The sequence below is a fragment of the Heloderma suspectum genome, chromosome 1 (genome assembly GCF_057233095.1).
Source record: "Heloderma suspectum isolate Gila_16-S chromosome 1, 16-S_ref, whole genome shotgun sequence".
Classification (NCBI taxonomy): domain Eukaryota; kingdom Metazoa; phylum Chordata; class Lepidosauria; order Squamata; family Helodermatidae; genus Heloderma; species Heloderma suspectum.
In genome coordinates this window covers 261972097-261991358 of record NC_139458.1, presented here as the reverse complement: position 1 = coordinate 261991358, position 19262 = coordinate 261972097, and the positions used below count along the sequence as shown (strand labels likewise).

The window sequence follows — 19262 nt, the reverse complement described above, 5'->3', positions numbered from 1 at the left end:
CAGTAACTGTAGCTAGAAATGTGTTGTGTAGGTTCCTAGTCCCCCATATGGTGTTTAACTTCTTGCAAATCAAGCCTAGACTGAGAGTAGTGATATTATAGACCAATTGTGGTGTTTCTAGTACTAGTTTTATTCTTTGAAGAGCTTCCCTAAAACCCAAGCCTCTGTGATAGCACAGTCCTGAGGACTGCTGTGCCAGCAAAGAGATTCTTAGGATAATGGTGTTAATAAATGTGCCAGTTTAATGATGCAAATGATGAGATGGAGATTTCCTTACACCAAGCTAGTTGTCAGGAATGCTGTGTATGTAGAGCTAAGAAACAAATCTTCCACGAGTGGGTTGTGTGGCTAAACTGCTTATGATTTAAGATAATACTTCATTTACGCCTGTGAGAGGTTAGAAACAACGTTCTCGAACTGGCCATGGCTTTTGAGATAGTATTCATTTTCTTCAGGATAATTATATTCAGGATAATTTTCTTCAGTCATAATTATATGACTGAATATTTGAGGTTAGTAGTAGTAATACCAGTTAATCATGTTCTACTAAGCTACCTTGAGTGCCATTTTTCTTGGCAGAAATGCAGGGTACAAATGAAATTGAATGAATGAATGAATGAATGAATAAATACAATGTGATTCTATCTAACCATTCACTAACATATCAAATATATTATTATATTATATTATATTATATTATATTATATTATATTAATATTGCCAGGATTTCATCAAGACCTCTTGCTGTCTAAAGACAAGTTATTTAATACTGATACTGATATCTTGAGATGCCAAGAGTACTTTATTGGGAGAAGTTTGGTTGACCAAAAACATAAGCTTTTTCATCTGCAGAACTACAGTGAAGCTTGGACTTGCATTTTGATTTTTTAAAGGTGTGGTTGTAAATAGATTCTATAAGTTAAAACAAAAACAAAAACAGATGTTCATTCAAGTAAGTTAAAACTTCTGTTTTGCCAAAACATCAGTATAGGTGCCTTTTCAGGAAGTATGTGAACTTACAATCAAAAGCTCAACCTATTGCTTTCTTTTTTATTATTATAGTAACACACCAGAACCAAAATCGCCTTAAAAACCAAAGAAATGTCCTTTTAACTTGCAGCCACGCTGTTTAAAACATGTTCTTGGTGATTAATGGTGTCTCCTTACACCCACAAAGGCTTTAAAACTACCACACTGAGAGTGTAATTCTATAGGATTGACGCTTGATAGACAGAGGGCTCTATCTACCCTAAGCCCTGCCAAGCAAGGCTGGATGAAAGGCAGAGGCAGTTTTGCTTGCTTACTGTCCTGGAGGCGGGGGTGAGAACAAAGAAGCTTGTGGACTTGGTGGATCCACGGCCTCTCCTTTCCCCATGCCCCAGCATGCCCCCTTTCCTCCCTCCCTGTCCTCTTCTGAGGTCACGGCAGTGACCTCAGGTGAGGAAGCTGCCAAGGAGCTTTTCACAATGGCAGTGGGTGGGTGGGTAATCTGCTCTGTCCTATGGCCCCTAGGTTGCTCTCTGAGTAGGTGAAAGCTTGCAGACGTAAGAAAAAGAGAAGAGAGAATGTTAACGTATTCTTTCTTTAAAAAACAAGCTGGGGTGAAAATTCTGACTAAATATCAGGGTATATTTTATCCAGGGTTCCAAAGGAACAGCCCATCCAATTAGAATGCAGGAGATGCAGTGGATCTCCGGCAGAGCGTTTGCTTCTATTAGTTCTTCATTGAAATAAGATTAAAGGGCACTGAAGTAGAATCTCTTCAGAAAATCTGTTGCTAGGATGCAGTCTGGAAAGCAGAGGACTACAGGGAAAACATTCTACCCGTAATTGATAACTTATAACAGGACTGAGTATTTCTGGGAATTTGTAAACAAAGCTATGCACAGAATAGTAAGAAAAAGGAAAAGTTGTGCATTCAAGGGTATTTCCTATATGACAGGGAAGCAACTCTGTTCGTGAACTTGAGTGTGAAGTGAAGAGCAGCAGGTGCCCAGATGCAGCACAGCCCTTTGTCTGTGCACCGGAGAGGGCAGACTCCTCATGCGTCCTCTCCCCTGTGCCAGGACGTTAGCCTCAGTGCATGGATCAAAGGAGGACTTGCGTGTGATATCCTTGCCAGCGAGCCTGTTAAATCTGCTTTCAGGCAAAAGGAAAGCACATGCTAGACTCCCTTCTCCTCCTCTCTTCCCCTCTGGGCTGGGGTAAGGTGGTCTTTTGACATTCAGGAGCAGCAGTCGGCAACCTTTTGGGCCCATGGGCACATTTGATATTTCGAAAAAATGTCCTGGGCATCACCACAAATTGCCATGGGGGGAGGGGGTAAAATTTTGGGAGTATCCCCTTTTCTGGGCTCTTGCTTTGCTTTCCCCTCCCACCCACCCACCCACCCCCAATTTTTTTTGGCAGGGAACTTTCGTCCCCACCTCTGTTAAAGTCAATGCAGCAGTATTGCTCCATTAACTTTAAGAACGGTGGGGGAAAGGGTCCCCTGCCAAAAAGACAGCTGGAGGGAGGGGGAAACCCACCCACCACTAAGGACCCTGGTGCCCCTGGTGAATGGGCAGTGCAGGTGGACACATGTGGGCAAACTGGAGGGTCTTGGCGGGTGCCAGTGTGCCTGCTGATGCTGCGTTGCCAACCCCTGTTCAACAGCAATGAGAGTAAATGCTCTTAACTTAATCAACATGTTCATTTTTTACAGCTCCATGTTCATGCATGTGTGTTAACCCGGAAACACGAAGGCTGTCCGTCGGTCTAGACAGTGGTACAATCTCAGTAAGTACATATGAGTAAAGTTTCTAGTTAAGATGTGTTCTTAACACCCCCCGCATTTTGAAACGTGTGTGAGGGTGTGTGTTTTTATTGGGCATTGACTGATGAATGGAACTGAAAGCTGTAGTGGAGGAAATACCAAGTCATAAACAAACTTTACTTCTCTATTCAGTAGCAACTGCAAAACCAGAGTAACCTGATCAAGGGTTCAAAGAATACATTTCTTACTTAAATTTTTTAATTATGTCGGGTTTGATACAGTAGCATCGGTCCTCTAGCTTCTCTACTTGTGGAAAACCCGATTTCCATCCTTGTGCAAGCATCAGATCCAATGCTTTGATTTCACCAGTGGCCATGCTGGCTGGGAATGACAGGAGTTGTAGTCCAGCACATTTGGAGGTCACCAGGTTGGAGAAGGCTGGTTTAGAGTAATTAGAAACCACTGAATTCTGGTGGGGGAAGAGAGAATGGCAGACATCTGACTCTGGCTAGCAACTGTTGATTAGATGAGAGCGGCCAGCAGGGATCTTGGGCTACAGCTTCTGAGCTTTAAAACAGTAAGAATGGCGCCTAACCCTACTCCATTCAGAAGCAAGACCACTGGCTTTCAGTGCAACTTGCTTCCAAGTAAGCATGTTTAGGTTTGAAGTCTCTCAGAGCATGCAGCCATTTTTGGCTTGCCCCAGATTTTGCCAACCACTCCTTGGAAGGATGGATTTAGGGGCAACTCCTGCTACATATCACTTTACCGGTTAGGTATATTGATTTGTATGATACCAGAGCCCAGAGAGTTGGGTTTGTGGAAAGGATTAATAAGCCTTCCCCATGGGTAGCAGTTGTGCCACTGTTCACTGGTGATCCAGTGTCTAAAGACCCTGCTATCTGCTAGCTCCTCAACAGTGATTCTTCTCAACCCCATTTATTGTGACCTCCACCACTTGCTAGGAGGGGAATGCTGATCTATTGTCATTCCCTACCCCCAGTTGCAGGTATTTGAGCACCACTGTTACTTCCCTCCACCACCAAATCTGTCTTGAGGCTGCTAGTGGTAGCCAACAACATTTGAGTGTCCTGTCCATGAGTGTCCATGGGCTATTTGCTTCCATTTGAGTCATTCCTTGTGGATGTTAAAAGTATGGCCAGAAGGCCTTGCCCTTCTGCCCACCCCTGGGGCAGCAGGGAGTGCCGCCAGCAAAGCTGTCTGCTTCTGGAGGTTCAACCCCACCCCCCCCCCGTAGACTTAATGAGGTTTGCTACAGTGCAGCTGGAGAGTCTCTGCAGTACAGGGTTTGAATCTGTCTGCAGGCATGTTTGGCTGTGTTGTTAATTGGTAAGCAGCTTCTTCTGTAAAGAACAGAATAGCGGCAATGATCGTAATTTAGACCTTCCATTTTCCTGTTCAGAGAATTGGGCCCTTGTATCGTTCCACTTTCTTTCACTGGTATCCTGGCTAATATATTTCATGTATGAAGAATAAAAAATGCAGGGCTGGGCAGTGTGATGGGGAAACGCGTATGCTGGAGATCTAACACCATTGCATGTCATTTTAGTTTGTTTGCTGTCCACAGCTAGAAAAAATGCTGCACTTCTTGACTTTTATCACTTCTTGACTACTGCACTTTTGACCATTTTATCCTCACAACAACCCTGTGAGGTAGGTCAGGCTGAGAGTCAGTGACTGGCCCAGCATCACCCAGTGAGCTTCATGGCCCAATGGGGACTTGAGCCGTCTCCCAGTCCCAGTTCAGCACTCTAACCATTACATCACAGTGAGGTCCAAGACTTCGTTTAGAGGATATCTGCTCCGTCTTTCCATTTGTAGAAGCTGCAAGACAGATTATAGCAAACTACTAGAAGACTACTTGGTAACACCACTGCAGTATGAACACTGAAACAGAAAACAGCAGCAAAACGTAACGCTGACGGCTCGAAAAGGGCAGGAATGTGCTGTCAATTAAAAGCTAATATAAAAAGGTCAATTAAAATCCCAGGAAAAGAGGGCAGCTTGAGCTTAGCTGTCGCACATCACACTCAGCTGGGAGCTGCATGCTTGTGAATGATCCTCCTAATTCTTGCTCCTGATACTCCTTTTCCTTTGGGTGGTTTATTATTTATCACTTGCAACATGCCTACAATTTAGTAGGTACTGTACACAGATTTAAAATGAGATAGTCCTTGCTTGCAGTCTTAAAAGATAAGACATGACACTCAGGCATCACTTCTTAAAGTTACTTAAAGTTAAAGTTCTTATAATTACTAGCTTGAGTGGAGACAGGTCATAGAGAGGCGGGGCCCAAAAGTCAGCTGGTCTCTCAGCTGAGCCAATAGAGTAGGCCCTGCTGTCTCCTCTCTCTCCGCTGCAGCCAGATGGGATGGCTCCTGATTGAGGACAGGTGGTGACATTCACACAGTTGAAGTTACCTGGTCAAATATCAAAAATTAGAAACTTTTATACAGGAGAATCCATAAAAATCTGGTTTCCTCCTAGCAGGTGACCGATAATTTAGGGCAGGGGTGTTGAACCTTAGGCCTGTGGGCCAATTCCAACTCATCTGGGATCGCAATCTGGCCCTCCAAGGTTCCCCAGATAGCCCCACCCCCTTTCTCCTGACTGCTGATCTATTGGTGGTTTCCTGGGTTTTTGTGCAGCTTCTCCCCATCCCCATCCCCAGTGTGGCGCTCCCACACTGGAGGCATTCAAGACGAGGCTGGACAGCCACCTGTCAGGGATGCTCTGACTTGGATTCCTGCATTGAGCAGGGGGTTGGACTCGATGGCCTTGTAGGCCCCTTCCAACCCTACCATTCTATGATTCTATTACCACAATGAATCTAGAGATGATATAAAATTGGGCGGGACTGCAAACACTTTAGGCAATTAAAAGGGTGGTGCATGTCAGCTTGCAGGTGTGTACATCTTTTGGTGACAGAAGATGAATGATTTATTCATTCGCTATATAGAGAGATGACACAAAGTAAATGACTACAGGGAAGTAGATGTAGGTTAAACATTAAAGAAAATGACCTAACCAGGAGAGAAATTCAGCCATGAAATAAAGCCTTGTTCAGAATCTGTTCTTTCCTTCAGTGGTTCCCTGAAGAACATTTCTAATGGTAGAATGCCCGCTTGCAGGCGGAGGCTGAATTTGGTTCACTGGATTCTGTCTATTGCGTATGGTTAAGACTGCAATTCCATGACTAAGAATATAGCTCAATCACCGTTCTTGTTACTTGCTCCCCTTCTTTTTATTAGCCTAAACAGCTGCTGGCACTTCCATTTCACAATGGTTATGTGCTCTACACTTGTCAATGTGCTGCCTGTGTTTCTTCCCTTTTCAATCCCTGCTAAGACAGGCAAGTCAACATGTGTCAGGGGTAGGCCACTGGGTGCCCTCTAGATCGTTTTGGACTACAGCTGCCATAAGCCCCAGTCAGCATGGCAAATGGTCAGCGATTATGGGAGTTGTGGTCTGAAATATCCAAAGGGCACCATGTTGCCTATCCTGATATATGCTAATGTTCTTCCATTAAGATTGTTTACTATTGTACAAACCAACAATGGCATTTTGAAAGATGTATTGGGAAGGCAAGGTAGTAACTAAAACAGTCTCTTGCCCTCCTCTTGTTGTCTCTTTCTGCTCCATTCCTTTTTTCAAGCCCTAAAGAACTCTGTGTTGCTTATTTAGATCTTAAAAAAACAACAACTTGGATATCTGTATCTTGTTTTTCAATTTATCCTAACAGACGCTTGTACCAGCCTGTCTTTACAATGAACAAAATCAATTTGGGTCACTTTAATTTGGACCAGTCTGCTTTATATGTATTGGTTAATAGGCCATCTCTGTATAAAGCCTTTATCCTCTTCTAGTCCTGAACAATTTGTATCCTGCCCCCCGCCCCCTTTTAGAAGGAGGGAGTGATTTTCCTGGAGTTGTTTTTTTAAAATAATATTTTCAATAAGTGAGCATATTGCTGAATTTTCACAGCATGACCAAGTTATGTGGGCATTGGCATGTAAGGTTCTAAAAACCAAGGCCATAATTTACCTTTCTCAGAATTTAAATCTCTGTGCAGGGAAGGAGCCTGGAGAAAAGAGGCACCTACATTTCCCAAGCCACAGATGGGAAGTAGGTGTGTTGGAAGGGATAACAAATGAGAAAGTGCAGGTGAAGAACAAGCAGATGAATATCTTAGATCAGCAAGCATATCTGATTGGAAGTCAAAGTTGGATATTGATCTGTAGTGGTAGCATGGTCATTCATCTCCATGCTGAGTCAGTGAAATCTGGATTCAGTTTTATTAACAAGAGTCCAGTGATTGCTGTAAATAGCTTTTGAAAACATGCTTATTGGTGTTACACAATGGGATGGTGTGTGCATCAGTTGTGCGTTACTCTTACGCTAGCATGCTGGGGCTCTTACTGCAATTCACACACACACAGTTTAATGAAAAAATGAGCATGCAAAGAGAAGGCAACATAAGATTTAATTCATGGAGTGTGAGCAGATAGTACTTGATCAAGTTGCCAGGCAGTGGCCAGGGGTTGTTTGGCAACTTGACATCCCCCAGTTGGTGGCTGTGGGATGCTGGGAGTTGTAGTCCAACACACCTGGAGGGCACCAGGTTGGGGCAGGCTGGTGTAGCTTTTAAGTATTATCAAACTGCAGCAGTAGTAACTAGCGGAGCTGCAAAGATGAACATGCATGCAGGGGAGAACTGTGCTTGGCAGCTGAACTTTTCTTGTCTGTGCAGCAGCAAGAACCTCAAGCAAAGTTCCAGCAGAGTGCACAGTTCTTTCCTCCATATGCGTCAGTATCTCTTGGATTCCAGGCAGTAACACCGACTATTTTTCATGATGTGCCAGGCATCACGTAATGTCACTAATGTAATTTTGTCTAAAAGTCACTGGCTTTTAATTTTGGGGATGTGTAATACTGAGCTTCTCATTGCTGCTCTGTGCGATTGTCATGTATAATTGGTCTTCCTTCTGATCTTTGAAGTTGGATCTCCACTGAACCTAAGCTTTGTCCTTTTTCTTTGAATACCTTATAGAAACATGGAGTAAAATTTGGTGTTAGTGGTAATGCAGGGGAGAGCCGGTGTGGTGTAGTGGCGAAAGTGCTGGACTGGGAGTTGGGAGATCCGGGTTCTAGTCCCCACTCGACCATGGAAGCTCACTGGGCGACTTTGGGCCAGTCACTGCCTCTCAGCCCAACCTACCTCACAGGGTTGTTGTTAGGATAAAATGGAGAGGAGGATTATGTATACTGCCTCGGGTTCCTTAAAGAGGGGAAAAGGTAGGATATAAATGTAATTAATTAATTAATTAATACAATAATAATCCTGTTACTGCTTGCTATCGCTCTCTTTTACCATATTTATTTATTTATTTATTTATTTATTTATTTTATTAATTGCCCATCTGGCTGGTCACCCAGCCACTCTGGGCGATGTACAGAGTGTATAATAGAACAGTTTAAAACAATAAAATTCTACAGTAAAAACATATTTCTAAAATACCCTAACCCACCCCAAATGCCTGCCTGAACAACCACATTTTTAATGTGCAGAGGAAGCTCATTAAAGAGGGGGCATGGCAGAGTTCCCTAGGGAGGGAGTTCCACAGAGTGCAGGCCACCACAGAGAAGGCCCTCTCCCTCGTCCCCACCAGTCTAGCTGTCCTGGCTGATGGGACAGAGAGAAGGCCATCCAGGGCTGATCTTGTTAAGCAGCCTGTCTGGTGTTGCTGGAGGCGCTCCTTAAGATAGGCTGGGCTGGAACCTTATATGGGGGGAATCCTCCTCTGTTTTGGGGGGTAACCCTCCCATGCAGATATAACCATATATGTTAGTTCTGTAAATTGTTTCTCTTGTTTGATCTCTTCCTCCTATTGGCACCAGAGCTGCCACCTCACAACTTCCCCTCTGCTTTTTAACATAAATCTAACATAAATCACATGCCTACCCAGTTATGTAGGCACTTGGTCTGAATGAACAATAGACATGAGTCTCGTGGTCAGTGCTGTGAACTGCTGTGAAATGGTGGGGTCACTGTGGCCTAGGACTCTGGCTTCCGCAGAATCTAGGGACCCAGTGCCTTCAGCCCCCAGTGTTAGTTTCCTATTGAATGCCAGTGATGCCTTGACGATCTGCTAGATTCATTTTCTCACACACATTTTTGTTCTTCAGCTAATGGGCATGATTTTAATCAGTTGTAATTCAGGAGGTGCCTGTCACTGAAAGAAAATAGGCATCTGAATGCGCAAACTCTAGCACGCACTGGGTAGAAAGGAGGAAAAACAGAATCTGATTGCAAATAGGTCGCTGTAAGTGTTCCTCCTGGAGTGGGCATCTACGACTAGGACAACTAGTTAACTTGCCAGCACACCTCTGTAAGGTGCCTCTCCTGTTTCGGGGGGGAACCCTCCCATGCAGAAGTGTTTTAGGAAAGTAAAGGTTTCCAACCCACTCTGTGGAGTTCCCTCAGATATCCCAGAAGTAGGCAGGTAATACCTGAGACATACAGCTCCTCAGTATTTCTTATTAGGCAGTTGCAGCTGGTGGGCAGAACTTACCACTCTTTGTCTAAAACAGCCTTCCCCAACCTGTGGCCCCTCTGGATGTGTTGGACTGGGGGTTGCAATCCAACCCATCTGGAGGGCACCAGGTTGGGGAAGGCTAATCTAAAAGGATGAGATTGAAATCCAGAACGACTTCCAAAGTGATAAATTCTTGGATTTTAACAAGAAATGTTGCATTGCAAACTAATATTTAGATATTTCGTACATTCTAAAGTGGCTACTTTGTTATTTTCCAGGAATTTATTTTATCAGAAGATTACAACAAGATGACACCAGTTAAAAGTTACCAGGGTAAGACATGCAGTCAATATTTGTAGAAAAAAAAGGTTTACTTTGGATCTTACTTTCTTACCACACAAGCCTTCAAAATTAGGAACCAAGCAGACTGTTAATTTTTAGACCTGCTCTTTATAATGTCTGGCAGGCCTGACTGTGTTCTGGCATGTTGGATATTTTAGGATGGTTTTTGCAAAACAACAATCCCCACCAGACATAAATCAATTCTGTTCCCTTCCATGGTCATACCAGGGGATATGGATTATGAAATGCATCATGAAACATTTGGCTACCATTATGCCAAATGTTTGAAACAACATCACTTTTTAAAGTAGAACTTGATGGTTTTTCAAGTTTGCACTTGGAGAATATTAAATGCATTAAATGAATCGTAATACTCTCAGCCCTTCAACTTCTTGCTTTTGTCTGGAGGTTTATTTATAATGATAAGTAAAACCTCCTTATGATTGCAAAGCTTGAGCATCAGAGGACAAGTGAGGGGTTGCTATAGAGCACAGGTGGGCAATGATTTTTTCTGTCAAGGGCTGCATTCCCTTGTGAGTAATTTGTCTCACATTGGCTGTGGTCAGGGTGGAAGTCAGTGGTGGGCGGGGTGGCTTTTCTCTTTCTGCTGCGCCTTTTCTCTCCCTCCCTCTTCCATCCCACCCAGCAGGCTGCCAGGAAAAGGTCAGATTGCTCTTGCCATAGGTCTGAACTGATCCCATGCAGAGAAGGCTTTTGAAGTTAGTCCAGGGGCCTAATTTGGCCGCACAGTCTGGCTACTATTGTGCAAAATGTTTGAAACAACATCCCTTTTTAAAACAGAACCACCCCTCCCCTCCTGCTCAACAGCTTTGGGAGAAACAGGCCATGTTTTCACAAGGACAGACTTAGAAGCATGAAAAACCATATGTACTTCATCCTCAACACTGATTTCAAATGATAGTACTAATGAATTTCTATTGGAATAAACCAATTCGATATGTTGTATTTGGTTCCATGTTTTGTTGATTACAGTGGGAAATATTTGCTCAGTCGCCTTTCTGAATACATACCCTTTCAAGGTCCCTGGTTTGTAAAATAAATAAATAAATAAATAAAAAATCCTTGGATCTGTGTTCTTGGGGAAATACTGAACCTACAGAGCAGAGAATATTTCTGGAAACGTTATGCACTTTAAAGAGAAAGGGAGTGGGGAGGGGATTTGTGCTGCGGAATCCCAAAAGATAAATAATTTGAATGATAGTTTATTAAATCTGTGGTTCTTGTTTGTCAAAAGCTTTTCATGTTGTATATAAGAACATGGCTGCTTTAGCTCTTCTGGGGTTCTGGCTCTTTAAAAGCACTCCTTTCAGTGTCATTTTAGAATGATGGTCTGAATGCTGTATTTGAAATTTAAATTTGGTCTTTCAAAACCCATATGGGTGTTTAATCAAGAGATCTTATATGACTAGGGCACATGCTGCCCAGAGAGCCACTTAGCAATACTGTATCTATGACAGGCAAAAGACATGGGAAGCCATTTTTCCCACTAAAAGCCACCTTCCCACATATGTCTGCCACAGTTTTTCCTTTTGTACCAGCTTTCCTTGGCTCCCTGGTAGGACTTTTTACAGAACAGGCGTCATCAATTTGGCACCTTCCAGATATGTTGGACGACAATCCCTATCATCCCTAGCCATTATGACCATGCTAGCCAGGGGGTGATGGGAATTGTAGTCCAACACATCCAGAGGGCTCCATGTTTGGGAAGCCTTCGCTTTGCCTCACTTTCCAATACTTCAGTCAAGGTATGAGATTAGGGAATCCAAAAGCATGCTATTTCAAAATGGAGGGATTATCTGTCAAAAGCCAGCATAAATAGCATTGACACACTGCTGTGACATGAGGTAATATGAAGAACAAAGACCAGTCACAATTCTAATTCATTAATTGGAGACCACATGTGATGATCAGATCATTAAAGGAATACATTGTTTTAAATTAAAGCTATGTTTTCCCCTAGCTTTAAAAAAGTGAAAATGAAAGTTGAATGGCTTGTTCCACTGCACTGGGGCCAGAAAAAGAAAACATGTACCTCCTTGTTGAACATGCTATAATTATGGAATCTTAAATGTATGAATGAATTGCATATGGGACTGACTGCAGAGATTCTGTTCCCTTTGTTCTCTCATCAGTGAAGCCATGATGGCTCGGGATGATGGGAGTTGTAGTCCAGCACATTTGCTGGGCACCAGATGTAGAGAATTAACGCTGGGAGAGCAAGAATAGTTCATTTTCTTGCATTGCATTGCTGTCTGCCATTTTAAATTGTGTTGTCCTGGTGGCCAAACATCACATTTAACAGAAATTTATTTTTGAGGGCTGTGCACACTACTCATTTGGTTCTCTATTCCACAGAGTTCCATTGACTTTGCTTCTTCCCAGCTGGATCAGGCATTGACCAGGGCCAATCTTGCAAGTCCTCAGTTACTATTATTCCCTTGAAATTGTTTGGGGGACTTTAAGGAATACATGAAAACGGTACAGATTAGGCTAGTGTGGAACTAAAGTGAGGGTTTCTTGGGGGAAGCTGAAGGGAGGGATGAAGCAAAGAGATTCAGAAATGCTTGTGTAGGGTATTAATGCCTTCCCCCCACTTTTCCAGCTCACCAGAGCAGGGTGATGATGGTTCTGTTCATTCTGGAGATGGAATGGATCCTGAGCATAGGCCAAGACAAGTACTTCACCTGGCATTGTTCAGAAAGTGGGCAGCGGCTTGGCAGTTACCGGATCAGTGCAGGTGCCAGCGGACTACAGTATCCTTTACAGCAATTGTGGTGTAACATTATTTTGCTTTCTTTGATTCGTAATCATTTTAAAGAGGTTTCGATGCACAGTTTCATAATCTGGTCAAGCACCTAAAATGTTAAGCATAGAATTCGTAAATGTGTTTTTTATCACCTCAAATTACAGCATGATTTCATGTTTCTGGCGCTCTATGGTTACTTATGCATTGATATTTGAATACTAATTTCAGGGTTCTTAAATATCCTAGCATTGTGAGCCGTATAATATTGGATTTCAAACTGTACACCACATTTTTAGGAACTAGATAGGCAGCAGACCATTTCTGATGGGGGCTAAAGATGGAAATGTGTCTTCCATTATGGAACAGATGAGTGTGCATTTGAATGAATGCCTCTCAAGTGTTTCTATGCTTAATGCTTTTACAGAATTTGTAGTACATGCCTTGGAAAATAAATTTGGTTTTATCTGTATAGCCAGTAAGTTCCAGCCAAACTGCCCTTTCCCACTATTCCAGCTGAAGGGCGCCCAACCAAGGCTACGATAGCTATGCTTCCCCTTCTGCCAAACCTCTCTCTAGGCTGGGGCAACACCACCCCGTGACTAAGGGTTGCTTGCCAAGGAGAGAGAATGTGCAAGATCCATTGCTGCGGCTTTCCTAGAGTGGAAGGGGCGAGCACTGTTGGGGTGGAGCGGGGGGCCGAGGAAGAATAGCAGCTCTGCCCTGCTAAGTTCACCTTAGCTGAGTGTCCAGGACATAAGTCTGCATGGCTGTATGCTAATCTTCCTTTGTCAGAAACCTGTGACAAAGTTGTGTGTGTGTGTGTGTGTGTGTGTGTAGATGCATTCATTAGAGTCCTTTCCAAACACTTGCCTGCTCATGGGGACTTACAGTAGCATATAATAGATTTTTCTCAACAAAACCAGTGAAACACCTGCCTTAAAAACAGTCTGAACACCTGCCTAAAAATGGCCTTCACATGCTGCCTGTGGGCAATATCCATTGCTGTCGCTCTGCTTACACTATTGGCATAGTGCTGGTGTAAGCCACCTCCAGTAGCGTATGCTGATGTGACAGGTTTCCCCGGAACACCCATCGTGCCCGCATACGCTGTTGGCGTTGCGCTAGAGGCAGCTTACGCTAGCGCTGCATCAGTGGTGTGAGTAGAGTGGCAGTGTCGGATATTGCCCTGTGCATCTGCCAAGAGAGGCTCCTTGGGAAGGCCCTGCTCCGGGTTCCTACCAGCCTACACTCTTGTGAATAGGTGGGACACAGAGCAGTGCCTCTCCCGAGGGCCTCTGCAGACGGTGAGACTCAGGTGGGCAAAGGCACCTCCAGTGAGACGCTGGAACCCAACTGTTGTCTCCACACATCACTTTCCACGCTGAATGCCCATCAACCCAGCTGCCAGAAGTGCAAAAAGTCAATGAAGAAGCACTGATGGTTGGGGCCTTGGCCACGTTTTACTAGAATGCAGACAGAAAGCCCTCTTGCGGTGACTGACCATAGCCAAAATTCTTCCATTCCGGGCCATATCACAATCATTTGGTTGAAATGTTAGTTGGCGTTGGGCAAGTTCACCATCTCAATCTTGGTGAAATTTGGAAATAATATTTCACAGGGTTCTTGAGGAGATGGGTTGTATCCAGTGCAGCACAAGCACAGTTGCACAAGGGGAATCCCCCACCTTGCCACTGCAGCCCCCACAGAAGACCTCCCTGCGGGTCAGGGGACCATCAGTAGCCTGAGTTGCCTCCACCAGACTCTTCCTGATTCCTCCCGCCCCACATCCCTGGAGCTGCGTTGGATGCGCCCTAATGCTCTTTGCAAGTTCATACGTTTTAGCAGCGGTCTGGGTGGTCAAAGGAGTTTTATCCTCTCCTTTGTGAGAAATTGAGAGCATTGTTTGGAAGGGAACTCTTGGGATTTTCAAAGCTGTATTTTCCCTAGCTCTGGGAATCCTGGGTTTTGCCTTTAATTGAAGGGTTGTGGCAGCAAAAGCTGTCTTGCCGAAGCTGATCGTCTCGCAGTATAGTTCCGTTGGGGTGGGCACCACAGCTGCCATTTGATTTCCTTAAGAAACGAATTGGAATGGCTTGACAGAACCTGGGATGGGGTGTTCTATAAACATAAATCTGTGCCACACAGAACATTAATGTACAGTCATGGGGAGATGTGAGCAGAACCAGAGTACAGCCCTCCCCTCTCAAGTCTGATAATAGCACAGTTCTCATTGCACAGGCATTTTCTGGTATGCGTAGACACAGGATGAAAAATACCCTTCTTGAAGACTAGTGATTTGTTGGGGATGAGTAGCCAAAATATGACTGAGAGTTGTGATCATGATAATGCTCAGCTTTGGGCTGTGTTCAGTGCTTGCCAGGTGAGTTTTACAGGTTCTGCCTCTTGCCAACAGCCCTGAGATTATCCGTGGTTCTTTCTGGGACTGCTGTGCAAAGTCATTCAAAAAGGCAAGAGTGCACACACGATTGAGAGTTGAGAGCCTATCCTGGAATGGCCATAAGATTTCCTGAGCACTTCCTCGCCAGATTTGACGTTGAGACACGGCATGTATTTATTGGTGACCATTCTGGACAGGTGACCATCCTGAAACTGGAGCAAGAAAACAGCAACCTGATAACAACTTTTAGGGGGCATACAGGTATGGTTTGGAGCACATTTGGTCCTTTCGGATTATTCTTTATGATCAGCGCCAACACTGCTTTCTGTCACTGGACATTGATACATTTCACACTAACTCCCTTTCTGGGGGAAAGTAGAGCTCAGCTTCCAGATTCAAAATGGAGGTTGGGTCGGGAAATATTTTTGCTGAAGGAATCTGGGCATTATCTTTCATGTGCAGGCAACCTACACCTTTCATGCAACTCACAGATTTTTCATGTTTCATAGAAAATGCAGTCAAATCCTTCTTGATGATAATCGCTCAGTTTTACATATGCTCCTGTGTTTTGATAGTAAACAAAATCTCCTCTCTCTCTTTGCTCTCTCTCCCCTACCCTAATATTTTTCAGGTGGAATCAGTGCCCTCTGTTGGGACCCTGTGCAGCGAGTCTTATTTTCAGGCAGTTCTGATCATTCGATTATCATGTGGGACATTGGAGGAAGAAAAGGAACAGCCATTGAACTACAAGGACACAAGTATGATATGCTGATCCAATGCTTCCACTTGTAGCCTCCTCCAGATATAATCCCACCCACAGAATACGCTTGCTTTTTGTTGTTGTTTAAGTCAGCCTTCCTCCATCCTGGTGCCCTCCAGATGTTTTAGAGGATCCCAATCCCTCCATTGGCCGTGCTGGCTGGGGCTGATGAGAGTTGAAGTCCAAAACATATGGAGGGCAGCCAGTTGGGCAAGGCTGGTCTAAGTAGAAGTATCTCCTTCAGAATTGTGGCTAACCTGACATTTTCAGAATGAATGAATGAAATTCAGGAGCAACCCTTCAATCCACACACACGCTCTTACAGCAGACTAGTTTCTAGCAAGCAGAGCAGCCCCTGAGCTGGTGCCCTCCATGTGTGTTATACTGTGTTGGATGTATGGAATTATGGGAGTTGTAGTACAACACAGCTGGAGGGGATTAGGTTGGGGAAGCTAAAGTAGAGAATAAAGAGTCCAGTTTCAGCTAAAACACATACAAACCGACCCCCAACCTCCTGAAGTCCTCTTGGCCTTCCTCAAACTGTGGCTCATCCTGTCCCTTGTGCTTGATAAGCAGCCTGGCTATCCCTAAACCCAGTTCTTTCTTAAACAGCAAAGTTGAGATGCATTTTTCCCAGTGGGTTTATATTGAATTATGTTGAATTTGGAGAGTCCTGAGTTCAAATTTCTGCTCAGCCAAGAAACTCACTGGATAACCTTGGGTGAGTCAAATGTCCCCCAGCCTAACTTGTATTGTTTTATCTTCATAACACGCCCACATGATTTACATATGAGCATCCCAAATAAATAAATGACCACCGTGAGCTATCTGTAGGAAGGATGAGATAGAAATATGAACTATATATTTGTTTTCAAATATGAACTATATATTTGAAAACTGCCCAGAGAATTTTTGGCTAATGCTTGTTTCTGAAGGCTCAGCCAGGCATCTCACTGAAGGAATTAATTTGTTTTTAGTTAGTGGGAGTAGGATTTGGAGGCAGACATATCTATCCTACAGTCATACTCTCCCCAGGTCCAGACTGTAGGCTCTTCAAGGGCACAATCCTATGGCCGCTAGACAGCGTCTAGGTGGCCATAGCATTTTTCATTTTCTGGGAACCGAGCTCGGACCTAGCACTCTGAGCTCGGTTCCCAGAAATCTGGCTCCCCACCCCTGCCACCTCATAAGAGGCATGGTTCGTCCCCAGCTCCGCACTTGGAAGAGTAGTACAGAGCATCCGAAAAGGGGGCGTTCCCGGGGGCGGTGACCGCAGAAGTGCCATTAGAACACTTTCTATGCTCCGTCCAGCCTCCCCCACACACACCCGCTCTGAAGCTCCCCAGTTATACAGCCAAAGTCGGCTTTCTAGCTGCAAATGCAGGATGGCCGGAGTGCGGAGGAGAAAATCCCCTCCACGCTCTGCCCACCCTGCATTGGATAGTCGGCCGCCTCCAAGTTTGGAGGCGGCCATCTGTCCCCATAGGATTGCACCTTAAGGTTTGTTTTAAAAAAAATGGATGCAGAATTAGCCCATGATTTGCCTTTACATGTGAACCAGGTCGACTAGTCTATGGCAGCCAGTGTGTGGCTGTGCCCAGGAGAGTTTTTCTAATTTCCAAATGTGCCCACAGGCAGCCCAAAAGGTTGCCCACCCCTGGTCTAGTGCATGTGGCCTTGGAACAATGGAGGGATTGTGCCTTGGTGCAGGAACTAGCAGGTTGCGGAGGGATGTGCAATTCCTTTACAGCGGAAGTTGCTGCACCTCTCCCAGGCAGTGCTATCATTTGTGCTGTGTGCTTAATTTGACTGGGCTTTTGGCGATTCTGTAGAATTCTGCATTGAAGAATTAAGCCGTGCGTGTGTGTGTGTCCGACATGGACAAAAGTTTGAGGTGTTCAAATTGCTGATCGTACTCACAAATGCCTTCTGACTTTATTTTCTGTATGTATTCTGCAGTGATAAAATTCAGTCACTCTCCTATTCCCATCACACTCGGCAACTTATCTCTTGTGGAGCCGACGGAGGGATCGTTGTCTGGAATATGGATGTTGAGAGGCAGGAGGTGCATACTCAGTTCTTCTCCTTTATCTGGTCAGGGAAATGACAACTTAATTAATTTTAAAAAGGGTACACGAAAGGCGCAAAGGGCTCTCTTAGAACCTGATCACAAATTAGGTTCGTATGGCATTTTACCTCTGGGGTTCATCTGTTTAACCCCTGGCAATTTAGTATTGCCTGAGGTTTGTAGAGTTCTGGATGACACATGGGGGGTGGGCCGGGAATCAGTTCTGCAGTGAGGAGAGATTTTAGGCAAACACCTCCATTTTTACTAGATTTTTCTCTAGAATTGTTTTAATGTCCCCAAAGTCCTCTGTCCCTGAATATCTTTTTATTTGCTGCCAATGCTTGACTGATGTTTTTTGGTTTGGCTGATTCTTGGCGCTGGCTGCTTATTATGTCAAGACAAGTCCTGAGGAAGGATGAGGTTGGACAATTGTCTTGTCCTTAGAAAAATGCCTGCCTAATGCTAACAAGGGGAAGAAACTCACAGGGCAAAACCATAAGAGCCTAACTGGATCATACCCCACCTAATGCAACATCCTATTTCAGTCAGCCAGATGCCTCTACAAGCAGGGCATGATAGCAGTTATGGTCAACCTGCACTCCCACTCCACCCCACCAATGGTACATGGAGGCTCTATTTAGCTGATCGTCCATGAAACTATCTAATTCCCTTTTCAAATGATCTAAGCCAGTGGCAATTGCCACATGTTCTGGCAGCAAACTCCATAAGTTAATTATTAAATAAGTGTACATTTTAAATCTGCCTGGAATCTACAGCCAATCAGTTTCATTGATCCAGAGTTCTAGTATTATAAGAGAGAAAACATTTCTCCCCGCTTTCTCCACATCATGCATAGTCTTATTAAAGTTCTGTCATTGCATGCAGTGTAATTGTGAACAAGGGGTCATAGAGGACAGAGACAATACTATGAATTTGAATCAGGCAGTGTCTTAATGATTGGCAGTTCTAGGTTTAACACATATACTTCTTCCTAGGAAATGCCTCTGAAGCTTTGCCTATTACAAGGCAAAAATTTTCCTACCAAGAAACATACATGTTTTCACCAAGAAACCTACATGCAAACAAAACCTCAGAATTGCTCAGTGATAATCCTGGTATTGTCCAACACAAAGTTGTAGCTGGCCTCTGGCCCTCAACTTCCTCTGAATTTAACCTTGCCCTGAAATTGGGGTGGGGAGGTAGCGAGTAGGGCTTGCTGAACTGACTTAAGCAAACTTACTTCAAATGAACAATAGAACCAGCAATTAGTTATTTGGGAAATAAGTCTTTCGCAAACTTCCTTCTAGAAAATGGCTGTCGTGTCGGGTTCCATAAACTAGAGAGCCAGTTCTGGAAATATGAACTGTCCTGTTTGGCCTACTAACAGTCGATCAGCTTCTCCTTGCTGATCAGGTTTCAAAATCTCTTAATCTCCACCTGCAGAATAGTCTTTAAGCTAGGGGTGGGCCGCTTGTAGTCCAACAGTGTCTGGAGGGCCACAAGTTCTATCAGCCCTAGCCAGCACAGCTAATGATGAGGGATTATGGGAGTTGGAGTCCCACAGCATCTGGAGTACCACAAGTGGCCTACCTCTGCTCTAGGCTCTTCAGTTATA

General features: G+C 44.2%; 1 protein-coding gene across 2 annotated transcripts in view; it reads left to right on the top strand.

Moving 5' to 3' along the window:
* Positions 1–19262, top strand: part of WDFY2 (WD repeat and FYVE domain containing 2) — a 74369-nt gene that overhangs the window by 47146 nt on the left and 7961 nt on the right. For both annotated transcript variants that reach the window (XM_084826472.1, XM_084826473.1), the window contains exons 3-8: positions 2705–2778; positions 9591–9645; positions 12278–12428; positions 14968–15080; positions 15451–15577; positions 17539–17644. In XM_084826472.1, coding sequence (XP_084682598.1) covers positions 2705–2778; positions 9591–9645; positions 12278–12428; positions 14968–15080; positions 15451–15577; positions 17539–17644 — 626 coding nt within the window. The remainder of the gene's footprint in view (positions 1–2704; positions 2779–9590; positions 9646–12277; positions 12429–14967; positions 15081–15450; positions 15578–17538; positions 17645–19262) is intronic.